The 12,525-nt window shown below is 52.9% G+C and overlaps 1 protein-coding gene across 4 annotated transcripts in view; it reads left to right on the forward strand.

The window, feature by feature from the left end:
- Positions 1-12,525, forward strand: part of PRKCA (protein kinase C alpha) — a 371,195-nt gene that overhangs the window by 335,465 nt on the left and 23,205 nt on the right. For all 4 annotated transcript variants that reach the window (XM_029212920.1, XM_029212921.1, XM_029212922.1 and 1 more), the window contains one exon: positions 11,669-11,749. In XM_029212920.1, the coding sequence (XP_029068753.1) occupies positions 11,669-11,749 (81 nt within the window). The remainder of the gene's footprint in view (positions 1-11,668; positions 11,750-12,525) is intronic.

Raw genomic sequence — 12,525 nt, forward strand, 5'->3', positions numbered from 1 at the left:
CTTAAAGAGCCCAGGCCAGGCGTTCTGGGGGGCAGTTCTTCCTTAAATTATATAACTCGTCTCAGACCTTTTCGAGGAATGGTGTTGGTTATATTATCTCATATATTTGATCGTCTGCCTGCGTCTCTTTAACTGTCTCATTTTTGTGGCATCAGAGTTTAATGAGTTCAGCCTGTTCTCTGGAGCATTTGACCCCTTCTGTGATATCGTGGTCCATGAGGCAGCCCCAGTCTGTTCTCCCCCTCCCCCTCCCAGCCCTCCCTCCACACATGACCAGCTCCTGGTGACTTTGCTGCCCCTTGATGGGTGCCTGCTGCGTGTGAGAGCCAGGGAAGGGCGCCTCATCGACGTGAGTCTGTTTAATCCTTCAGTTGCGTCTGCAGAGTCGGTGTTACTGGCCCTGTTTCCCAGATGATGAACCCAAGGGGCAGAGATTCGTTCATTTTTCCCACGCCCCAGATCCAAGGCAGGCTGGGCTCTGAACCCGGGGCTGATCAGCTTCTCCCTGCAGCAGCTGTGGTCCCGGGAGGAGGGCTGCCCAGGGACTGACCACCTCCCTCCGGGGGTGCAAGTGAGCCTCCCTCCATCCAGGCCCCGTCTTTGTTTTCCAAGCATCAATGACGCCCTGATAAGTCTTTACTCCAGGAATCCCATGGCTACATGAGTTGGCCCTTCAGTTGGGGATTTGTTTAAATCTTGCAAAAACGGGTCAGGGATCACTGAATCCCTTTTCACCTTGCCGTGGGGAGGACGGGGTGGGTGTCTGGACGGAGATGACCAGTCTGCTCTCATTGGCGGGTGTGGACCATGCACTTGCCCCTGTGACTTCGTGTCATTTAACAGCAGTCCTTGGCTGAGTGGCGTTGTCCCTGTTCTCCAGACAAGAGGAGTCGCGGGGAGGAGAGGAGCCCCGTGCAGGGCTCGTAGACGGCAGGTGGCCGGGCCGGGGCCCTCATGCCTCAGTGCCCCCTTCCACACGCATCTGTGAAACCACCGGACTGAAATTCTGGAAAATCTTTTATTCCAGCCGATTAAGGTCTTACAGGCACAAATGTGTTCCTGACTCCCAGTTCGTTCCTTCACTGCACGAGTGGTTATTTTGTTCAGAGCCACAGTGAACAAAGGGCTTGAAGGGCTCCCTGCTCAGCAGAGGAGGCCTGAGATAAGGGGGCTCTGAAGGGGGCACGGAGCAGTGAATCCGGCCCCGCTCCCCCCCGCCTGCCACCGCAGCCTAGACCAGTGACCAGGGCCACAGTGGCCGAGCTTGAGAACCGCTCGGAGAGAGACTAGAGGCTGATGGTGGTGCCTCCGATTCCGGATTAAGTCAGCTCGACTCTACCTTAGCCCCACGCAGACGTGATGTTTCTGAGAAGGAAGGACTTCCTGTTTGACTTCAGGTGGCTTTTTCTTTATCGTTGTGTAGTCAGCTCTGGCTGTAGTTCTGCTCTTTTAAGAACTTGGGGCGACGTCTGTGAAATGGGGATACGACTTTGAGGCTGAAGTCTTGCACGTAAGAAGCCTGGCCTGCCTCCAGGGGAGGGCTGCGTACATTCGCGTCTGTTATTTGACAGTTGTTTCAACTTGCTGCTGCTGTGTAACCACCCAAGACTGAATGGCTTAAAACCAAAGCCACGTTATCGCTGGGATTCTGCCCGGCATGTGCCGGCCGCTGTGGCCCTGCTGGGCCCTGGAGGGTGGTCCCACGGGGGCCCCGGGCTGCTGGCTCTTGGCCGAGACCCACGGGTCCTCCTCTCCGTGTTCTGTCCTCCGTGAGATTTCTCCTCATTCAATAGTTTATCCAGAGCGTCTCGCCACGGTGACTCCCAAGAGGGTACAACACAGGCCCCCAAAAAAGTGGAGGCCCCTTAAGCTTCACCTAGAACTTGATTACTGTGTCATTCCCACCACCTTCTCCAGGTCGGAGCAAGTCCACAGCCAGCCCGGCGTCTAGGGGAGGTGATGTAAGTACTAAATCCTGGTGGGAGGCGTGGTGCTGTCACGCTGCAGGGGCCATACAGGATGGGAGCGAGGGGCACTGTGGCCGTCTTTGGGGACAGTCCCCTGCACAGCTGGCTTTGAGCTCTGTGTGGGCCAGCAGAGAATCCGCAGCACAGCACCCTGCGGGGGCAGGTCTCAAAAGCGCCGAGGACCCAGGCAAGAGAGGCCCCTGCCCTGGGTTACAGAGCCGGGATCAGAAGCTTTTTCTGCTGAGGGCTAGAGGGTAAGTGCTTTAGCCTTTGCCTTCATCTAAATTTTACATTTCTCCAGTTTGAGCAGCTGTTCCTGCCAAAAGGCTCCAAAGACTGATCGTCTTTGTTACATTTTTTCTCTCGCATTCCGGAAACTTAAAACCATGCTTAGCTCCCAGGCTGCACCCAGCAGTGTTGGGCTGGATTTGGGCTGCAGGCTGAAGTTTGCGCCCCCAACGTTACAGGGCTCTCGTCGGGCCTCCCCAGCCTGAGCTGTCCTCACAGGCTTGGGGTCTGTAGGGTCAAAGGGATGTGCCCACCTGGGGTCTGAGAAGTCCCTCCCAGGACCTGCGCAGCCTCTCCCTCCCCCCTGTGCCATCGCCCCGCGGGGTGCCGCCCTCCTGGCGCAGACACGCCAACGTCCGATGGGCAGATGGGACAGAGCTGGGACGTGCGGGAGGCTCGTCGTGGCCGTGGTGGAGGGGGCGGCAAGAGCAGTCAGGCGGGCCATGTCTCCGCGTCCGGAGGGCATCTCAGGGGCCCCTGAATTCTCCAGTCGAACCTGGCCTTCCGGGTTGTTGAGAAGAATTACAGGTGGAATCCTGTTCCCCCAAAATCGGTGTGTTGAAGGTGACGCCAGTGTGACTGTCCATAGGGGCAGGGCTTTCCAGGAGGTGATCACAGCCAGATGAGGTCATTGGGGTGGGACCCCCTCGGAGAGCACTGAGGTTTTCATAAGAGACACCAGGAGGGCAGCTCACGGAGGACAGGCCGGTGAGAGCACAGCGAGGGGGCTGCTGCCCTGCCAGCATCCTGACCTTGCGCTTCGACTCTCCAGAACCGTGAACAGTAGACGCCTGTTGTTGGAGCCGTGCTGTTGCGGCAGCCCGAGCAGAGCGCCGGGGGAAGTCCGCGGGCAAGGTGCAAGGAGAGAACAGCTAGTCCATATCGCGAGCTCAGTTTGTAGCGTATGTATTTAGGCAGATGGTCTGTGGCCTCTGTTCCTCTGGCACCAGCGCCCCGGGCCCGTACGGAGTCCTGGGTCTCGGCCACAGGTGAATGATGCTATAGACCAGGATGCGTTTTACCTGCTCACAATCATCACCATCATCTGTCACCAAGCAGGAAGGAAGGAAGGGTGGGTGAAGGTCCCCGGGGCCGGGGCAGCACCTCAGATGTCCTCACCCCACTCCTGTCCTGCTCACGTAGAGGGGCACCGTGACAGAGGGTCGCATCCTGGCTCTGCACCACCACCCCCACCCCACGGTGTCACTGCCTGCAAGCTGGCCGGGCCTCAGCCACCCCCGTGGGAGACGGGCACTGTGCCCAGTGCAGTGTGGCTTAGGTGGGGCTAAACCTTGGCCCCTGTTACTGCGGGTATCATATTCTTAGTGTATCTCGCTCTTAAGGAGGTTCTTGAAAATATCACGTTGGCAGAAGAGAATCCAAAGAGGTGTTTAGTTTTTTGTCGTTGTTGTTGTTTTGATGTAACAAGAAATTATGGAAGTTAGTTCGGCCTTGGGCTGAAGAGGTTGGGTGACCCAGGCTAACTGGGGTGGTGTTTTCCCAGCCCTGGTCGTTTCACGGTCACCTTCCTGACTTATTCCTTGACAAGCAAATGTTACCGAGGAGACAGAGGGAGATTAGCCCAAGTAGAGATTAGAGCTTTTGCACAAAGCCTTGAAATGGGAATGTTTTCTCCCTGTGTAACTCCATGTTGTTGATGCCTCACCCGAGGACCACAGACATCTCGCTAGCACACGTCCCAGTGTCAGACAAACACCAGGGGCGGGGGGCATCTTCCTGCCTGATCAGAAGTCTGGCAGGCGATTCGGAATTTTACTCGTGGCTCTTTCAGAATTATTATTAGCACAGCCACCGTGGAAGAGAGTTCGGCAGTGTCTTACGAAGCTAAACATGGTCTTTACCGAACGATCCAACCATCATGCTCCTGAGTATTTACCCAAATGAATTGAAAACTTATGTCCACACAGAAACCTGCACAAGTGTTTATAGCAGCTTTAGTCATAATTGTCAAATCTTGGAAGCCACCAAGATGTCCTTCAGTAGGTGAGTGAACAAATAAACTGCGATACGTCTAGACAATGGAATATTATTCAACACTAGAAAGAAGTGAGCTCTCAAGCCATGGAGGAAACCTCGGTGCGCATGACTAAGTGAAAGAAGCCCGTCTGAAAACACTGCACGCTGTAAGAGCCCGAGTGTTGACATCCTGGAAGAGGCAAAACTAGGAAGACAATAAAGCACATTGGTAATTGCTGGGGCTGGGGGAGGGCCATGTGGGCAGAGCGTTTTGAGGGCAGTGAAACTATTCCGTACAGTAACAGTACAGTGGTGGGTACATGTCATGATACATTTTCAAAAACCCATAGAATGTACAGCACCAGGAGTGAACCCTGATGTAAACCCTGGGCTTTGGGTGGTAACGATGTATCCATGCAGGTTCAGCGATTGTAACTAAGATACTGCCTCGGTGTGTTGAACTTGGTGGGGGCGGGGTATATGGGAACTCCGCAGATTCCTCTGTTTTGCTCTGAACGTAAAACTTCTCTTTAAAGCAGTTTATGAATTAAAAAAAAAAAAAAAGAAGAAGAAATGCAGCCTGGGTGGCCTTTCCCTTCCAAACAAAGGTCCAGGATAGGACTGGGAACGGGGACTGTACTCACCAGGCTTTGAAAGCTCTGCGTTTGCCATCCCCTCCTCCGTTCCTCCTCGCTCTCGTTTTCCTTCCTTGCTTCCTTCCTTTTCTCTTCTGTGTTACTTGCTATTTGAAGCCAGGGTCAGTAGTTGCAAACCCTCTTTGTGCCACGTGATCCCCTTCAGGTCCTCGGGGAGCAGAACGTACACTGTCCTGCTCTCTGCCTTCCATCCCCGGGTGTAAAGGAGGCAGGGGGGTGGTTACTGTAACGGGACCTTAAGGCGCCTGTGTTGCCTTTAGAGACGTCGTTTTCTGTTCGCCCCAGTCCTGGCCACCGTGTTCATCTCAACGGGAAATATGTAGTGCAGACTCCAAACCTTCCGTTCTCGTCTTGTGCCAGAATTCCTTTCTACTTATATTATGCATTTTGTCCAGAGCTTTCAAGTATCGCAGGTATTTCTCGTGTGATGAACTAAGATCCTCGATGTGTAAGGTATCACGTTTTAGTGTATTTATCCATTTTCGTGTCACCCTCGCAGGGTGCCCGGCCCCAAGAGACGCACGATTAGCCCAAACAGTGGCGGTGAGGGAAGGGGCGGGGGAGGGTGTGTTAATACCACAGAGAAGAGAAACCGGAAGTTTTGCTGCTCTGGTCAAAAGTAATTCAGTTGCATGAGAGGGGGATTTTTTAATCTGTTTTATTCACTTCCGTGCCCCGTGCCTGGAACAGCGTCCGGCACACGGGCAGGTGATACTTGCTGAGAGAATGAGCAGAAGGTTCATCGTTGACAGAATTTCCAGGTGCTGACGATCATTTCAGAGCATTTAATACATGTGATTAATCCAGCCTCTCATTCAAAATGTTTCCTTTGTCTTCCTGTGGGCCTGGGTTAGCTCATTGCCTTGAGTCCCTTTCACCTGCCTGCCGTGCCCGGGGCCTTCCTGCTCCTGCCGTGAGACCCTGTGGAGTTACGCATATTCAACTCACCTGCAATAAACACATGTTTCTATACATACCATGTACTTGCCAGTATGTGGGGTGCCGGGGTTCCAGTGTCACAGATGAGGAAACGGAAGCACAGAGAGGCTAAGCACCTTGCCCAAGGTCACACAGCTCCCGCGTGGCCGAGCTGGGCTCCGGCAGTCAGGTTCGGAGCTTTCTTGCCACACTCTGCTTCCTGCAGTGCTCTGGGCTGGGAGGCACTGCCCCGAAGTGGTTTGACTGGGAGCATCTTGGCTGAGAGTTGGGGATGCCTCGTCCATACCCCGCCCCCGATGTGCTTCCTGTTCACCACGCTCTGGTCCAAGCCTGGCGCTGCAGGAGGTGGACACAGCTGGGAGACCTTGCCGCCCACCCAGCGACCTTCCAGCAAGCCTCTCGACTTCCTTCTCAGAACCCTGAGGATGCTTTTCCAAACCGTCTCGAAGGCCCGTGCAGCCTTAGCAATTCCAGCAGTCTGACGAGCACTTTGCATTTTGCACTCGAGGTCGGTGGTGTCCGCGGAGGAGGCTTGCACGAGATCTGCTGGCTTCTCCAGCCTGACCTTAGGGAGAGTCTGCTGTGCGGGGTGCTCGGGAGGGTGGCCCGGCCCCTGCGGGGAGAGCCTGGGGTCGAGTGGGGGCAGATAAGCAGCCTCGGTGTAACTAACATGGCAGAGGCTTCGGGATCTGCGTGGCCCTGGGCTGTGGGCCCCGGAGCAGGGAGTTGGGGAGACACTGAGTGAGCTCAGGGCCCTGTAGCTGTCAGAACGGAACACCCAGAAAACACCCAGGCACGTCATCTTTCTTTCCAAATGGTACTATTTCAACAAGTCAGCATTTCCACCAGCTCCGTGAAGAAGGCCTCCAGCGTCCCATGTTCTAGCCTGGGGGATTTATGATGTTTTTCGAAACAACCATAAGTTTCCCATTAAAATATTTTTATCGTTGATGAAAGGAGGAAGTAATAAGCTTTGTTTCCCTGAGTCAGAGGACTTGAGCGCGTTTCATGAGTAAAGGCCAATGTTCCTTTGTGCTGCAGCCTGGCAAGGGCGGCCGGCAGTCGGGCCATTTACTCTAGCGTGGGCACGGGGGCTCGGCTGGGACACACGCTGGGACGGTGAGGAGCAGAGTCCAGGAAAGCGCAGCCAAGGGCGGGAGCGCGAGTCCCCGGAGCCCTTGAAGACGAGGCTTCGGGGCCACCTGCTGATTCAAGTGGGCATCGTAGCTATTTAGACCCTGTTAAGCATTTGAACCCTTTTTCGGCAAGAGTCACCCTAACTGGGCCAGTTCCCGCCCTAGTGTCTAGGGAGCCACACTGACGCAAGAGCGGATGAACCTTCAGTTGAGAAAAATGGTCCAGATCGTGGAGGCCGAGGCCAGACGTCCAGGGCTCAAATGCCTGCTTTGCTACCTCTGGCTGTGGAGCCTTGGGCAGGCTACTTAACCTCCCTGTACTTCATTTCCTCATCTCTGAAATCGGACGCTCCTACCGCCAGGGTCTCGTGAGGGCTCCAGGAGCTAAGAAAGAGAAAGACCCCGGCCCCTGGTGAAAGTCCGGATGGTGACATGGGCTCCAGTCATTGTTGCTGTAGTCAGTAGCATCTGAAGCCTCACCACGCTGCCCCCCGAGTCCTCCAGGAAAGCTTCTGAAGCCCCGTCCACTTCAGGAGGCCTTGGATGTGTAGCCCTGCAGAGGGGTGAAGGGTGGGTGGCCCTGGAGCGACGTCCTTCCAGCTGCTGTGGGCCTTTGGCCTCATGAGAGGTGAGAAGCCGCCCCCCACCCTCTGCCCAGGTCCTGTTCCCAGGCTGGAAGGAGGCCACTCACACCCCGCTGTTCAAGACAGGCAGCCACTTGTAGCGTCCTGACAGCCCCCAGGCACCTGGCTCAGGGAATCATAACCATGAAGATCGCGGTAACAAGTAGCAGTGAACTTGGATGACAGCGGCCCCGGGTTCTGCCTCTGGCTTCCCCGTGCCGCAGGGAAGGCCGCCGCCAGCCCCTCCCGCCTCTCCTTTTGTGAGTTTCTCTGCGGTGGGAACCATGTCACCAGGGCAGCCCCTCGCCGGGGGGCTGCAGGGGGACAGGCATCACCCGGGCTTGGCTGCCAGCTTCCAAGTGCCAGAGACACCTGCCCCCGTGTCCGTCGGGGACAGACCCAAGACAGCCTCCCGTCCGTTCTGTCGTCCCTGAGCTGCGTCCTCAGCCCAAAGCTGGCCCCCTAGGCCAACAGGAGCCGGGTAGCTGGAGCGGGTAGCAGGAGCCGGTAGAACTCAGTCTAGACCAGCCCTGAACAGTAGGAGTAAATGCAAGCCCCAACCACATTTAAGCAGCCACGTTTTCTTAAAAACTTAAAAAAGAAACAGGTGAAATTAATATCTGATTTAACCCGGTATATCCAAAATGAAAAATTAGCCATGAGATATTCTGCACTTTGGGTACTAAGTCCTCCGAATCGGATGTGTATTTTACACCCAAAGCATTTCATGCCCGTTTGCGCTGGCCGCGTGTCAGAGGCTCATAGCCGCGCGTGGCTCAGTGGCTCCTGCATGGGACAGTGCAGGCCTACACAGCTCACAGGGGACAGTGTCACCAGCACCCTAAATCCTGTGCTTCTAAGTGTTCAGATCTTCAGTGGGGCGCTCTCTTCAGCACTGCTTCCCCTCTGCGGCGAGGTTTGGGGTAATTTGGAGGTGTTTGTTACTAGCAGCTGATCGTCGAGGGGAACTACGCTTCGTGCTCAATGTGCGTTTGCAGCGGTGGGGTTGCCCCCATCTCTCGTAGCTTAGATCTTTGAACCGTCTCATTTCATCCAGGGCGTGAGCCAGGGGTGACAGACTGTGAACGTCTCCAGGAGAAAATGCTCCAGCTAAATCCTAACCCCCGTCCTATTATTAACAGTTAAAGGCGAAACCTTGTAAGCTCAGTGCAGGGTGAGCTGGCCGGCTCCAGGGGCTGACCAATGCCATCGCCCAGAAAACAAGCCATTGGCGCTCAGCCTCCTGCTGTCCTAAGCCTTGGAGGAAGCATCAGGTGTTATCAGCACAAGTCAGAAGAGCTTAATGGACCCTGAGAAGCAAGTTGGACCAAAGCTGACAAAGAGTCAAAACGAACGAACGAACAAAAGCTTCCCCTGGGCCTGGCTGTCAGGGTTTGTGAATCATTCTGACCAGGATCGGGGCTTCCACACCCTTGACTGCTGACACTTCTCCCAGTGGGTGGCATCTTCCAGCACCCAAGCAGAGGGGTCTGGCTGGTGAGACTGCTCAAGTATGTGCAGAAACAGAGCCTGGAATAAAGCGTGGTCCCCCTCATCCAGCCCCCACTGTTCTTCAGCCTCGTAATTCGCACAGCAGTGCGAGGCCTCATCTCATCCTGTGTTCAAAACAAGCGGAAACTAAGATAGGTGAACAACAGAGTTTTACTGTAGAGCACAGAGACCTATATTCAGTATCCTGTAATAAGCTATAACGGAAAAGAATTTTTTAAAAAGAATATAGATACATACATGTATATATGTATAACCGAATCACTTTGCTGTACACCTGAAACTAACACAATACTGTAAATCAACTATACTCCAATATAAAAAATTAAAAAAAAAACACTAAAACACTGATTAATGAGAACAGATTGCAGGGCCTGGTTTTAATATAGTTACAAGAACAAATTGTACTCAAGTGCTTTTGAAATATAGTTACGACAACTGAAGTGATGATTTCAAATCTCATTGAACTAATTCTCAAAGCCCTTTGATTCATAATTTATTAATCCCAGTGCGAGTGATTCCATGTATTTGAAAGCCATAAAGTGCAGTTTTATAATTTTTTTTTTTTTTTTGGCTGTGTTGGGTCTTCGTTTCTGTGCGAGGGCTTTCTCTAGTTGCAGCGAGTGGGGGCCACTCTTCATCGCGATGCGCGGGCCTCTCTGTTGCGGAGCACAGGCTCCAGACACACAGGCTCAGTAGTTGTGGCTCACGGGCCCAGTTGTTCCGCAGCATGTGGGATCGTCCCGGACCGGGGCACGAATCCGTGTCCCCTGCATTGGCAGGCAGATTCTCAACCACTGCGCCACCAGGGAATCCCCATAAACTGTAGTTTTAAAACATGCCTGTCAATTTTCAGAGCACCGCTTATTACCTGATTGGCTTCGGGCGAGTTCCATAAGCTTCCTGCATCTCAGTTCTGTCCCGTAAAAAATGAGAAGAAGAATTTCTGGCTCATTGGGTTGCACACAGTGTGTGCAGAGTTATCTGATACACAGTAGGTGCTTGGTGGGTGTGTCTTTCCTCTCCCAAAGAGGATTTCTGTTGTTCTCCTACTTGTTCCAGTCAGGCTTTGATGCAGTCATTTCCCGTCTGGGGACTGGTGTGGCCGCCACCATTTCATGTCATTAGGGAATAAATTAGAGGCTCATTTTGGTAGGGTATTTTGTGCTTTTTATGTTTTCAGGAAAGAACAAAGGTAGTCTTCAAAAGGAATTAAGGCCCCTTTGTAGGTTCCTTTGGTTTTCATTTTCTTGTCAAGGAAACGAGCTATAAAGCTGCCAGATTGAAACACGCGCCCCCTTGTTCCTGCCCACACCGGGGTACGTCAGACGAGTGTGCATTGCTCGTGCCACGGGGAGAAATACTCGGAACACGTTAAAGGAATGAGGGTGGGCAGACACACAGGAGGTTAGCTGATGTCCCAGGACGTTTAATGAGACATAGGAGCCATTTGGAAGATACCCTAGAGCACCCCAAAGTCCAGTTTTTCTGCAGAATGGCAGGTGATTGTGCTGAGTACCTGTTAGTTACATCCTCGCCTCGAATTCCGGGGCAGATCCACGGATCTGGAAAGTGTGTGCCTTTGGCACACAGCCTACCTGGGATGCAGCCACCGTGTTGTGATAAGTCACGCCTCTCAGAAATCTGAGTCAGTATTACCCCCTTCCACGGGGGGCAGTGGGGGGAAGGTGTAGAGCCACCGTAGCACGTCTGAGAGTCTCAAAGGGGCAAGGTCCCTGGGCCCATCCCCAGCTGCAGACAACTCGTTTCATCGATTCCTCCCCCCGCCCTGATTTTACTGACGTATCTAAACCAAATCTAAGATACCATGTCATTTCACCCCTAAATACTTCGTCTCTCACGCACGCACGTCACCCCTGCATACACTCCCCTCTAACTGAAAAGGACACTTCGTAACTAATCATTGGACCGTTTATCCCACATGACGATATTAGCAACAATTCCCACAGCGTCATCTAACTCAAGACCGTATTTTAATTTTCCCAATTTCTTTCTACGTTGGGGTGGTTTGAATCAAGATTCAGACAAGGTCCAAATCTTACACTTGATTACTGCACTTTTTGTCTCTTTCAAAAACATTTCAAAACCTCAGTCCTTCAGCAGATGCCCTTGGGCGGGTTGTGCAGCCCAAGGAAACTAGCATGTTTCCTTTAGTCTTTTGTCCTCCTCACATCATCCTTCAGCAAAATTCTGTAACATAGTTTGATCGTCTTATTTATCAGACCTTTGCTCTGAATGACCTCGGGCTTTTTCCACAAATGAAGTCCACCTCAGTGCCCAAATCATTTTCACCCAAGAAGAGAAGTAAATCTACCTTCCAGCAGTGCCATGGCATCTCCCGGTGGATTCAGAAGAGGAATTCCAAAATCATGGGGCGAGAGTTCTCTGTGTGTCTGATTCGAAGGGTCCCCTTCAAAACCCAGTGACAAATGTTACCATCACCTCATTTGCATGAACAGAGTGTGTAAATGACTACACGCTTGACTTCCCTGTTCCAACACAGGCTTTCTGATTGGCCACTAAATGTAGTTGATGTGTTTGTTTTCACACAGATAATCGCTTATCAGCCATATGGGAAATCCGTGGACTGGTGGGCCTACGGCGTCCTGTTATATGAAATGCTGGCCGGGCAGGTAATGTTTCCCTGTGTTTTCATGCTTGTGTGTCGCCAAGTAACATGAAGGCTCAGCTCTGTGGGGACCACGATAGCAGGACCTGGCCGTGTGGAATGGCTGGTGCTGGTCTGACTCCCCTGATCCTGGTGAAAGAGGGAGAAATTGTACAGAAATGATCTTGTAGTCCTAAAAACCCAAATTGAAAGCTACATCCTGGAGTGTAGACCATACAGCTTTTGCATCACCCGCCAAAGGTCCCTGCACGTTGAGGACAGTGGTGGCCTTTTGTTTTCGGTGTCTCAGCCCTTGGGTGGGATTGGGCTTCACCGCACGTTTCTCTGCAGAAATCACCCCGGCCGCTCCCGGGTGTAGAGCCGGTATTATTGTAAAGGAAGAAGTTAGTTAAACTGGAAGGAGTGTTTTAATAGCCTCTCCCGTCTGCCCTTCTCTCTCCTTGGGCAATTCATTGTAATTTTCACAAAAGCCCAGCGAGGCTGAACCTCCAGTTACGAAAAGGCAGATTAGGTTTCCCTTGGCTGCGTGACATGTGTCAGGTGACCAAGGGCATTGCTGCCTAATGGGGCACTTTCTAAGGTGGTGGCCTTAGTATCTGTATTACTAGGGTAAGTCACACCCGCTGCTGTTGACAAACAGCTCCCACCCCCAAATCTCAGTGGATTAAGAATGACAGCGGTGCATTTCACACATTTCAGATCTCTGCCATTGTGCCTACTAATGATTCTGTCGTGGGCAGCTTTTATTAACTCTCAGCCCTCAGGTGTGCCAGGGAGTGT

This window comes from Monodon monoceros, unplaced genomic scaffold (genome assembly GCF_005190385.1).
Source record: "Monodon monoceros isolate NGI ecotype Baffin Bay Population unplaced genomic scaffold, NGI_Narwhal_1 Super_Scaffold_9, whole genome shotgun sequence".
NCBI lineage: Eukaryota > Metazoa > Chordata > Mammalia > Artiodactyla > Monodontidae > Monodon > Monodon monoceros.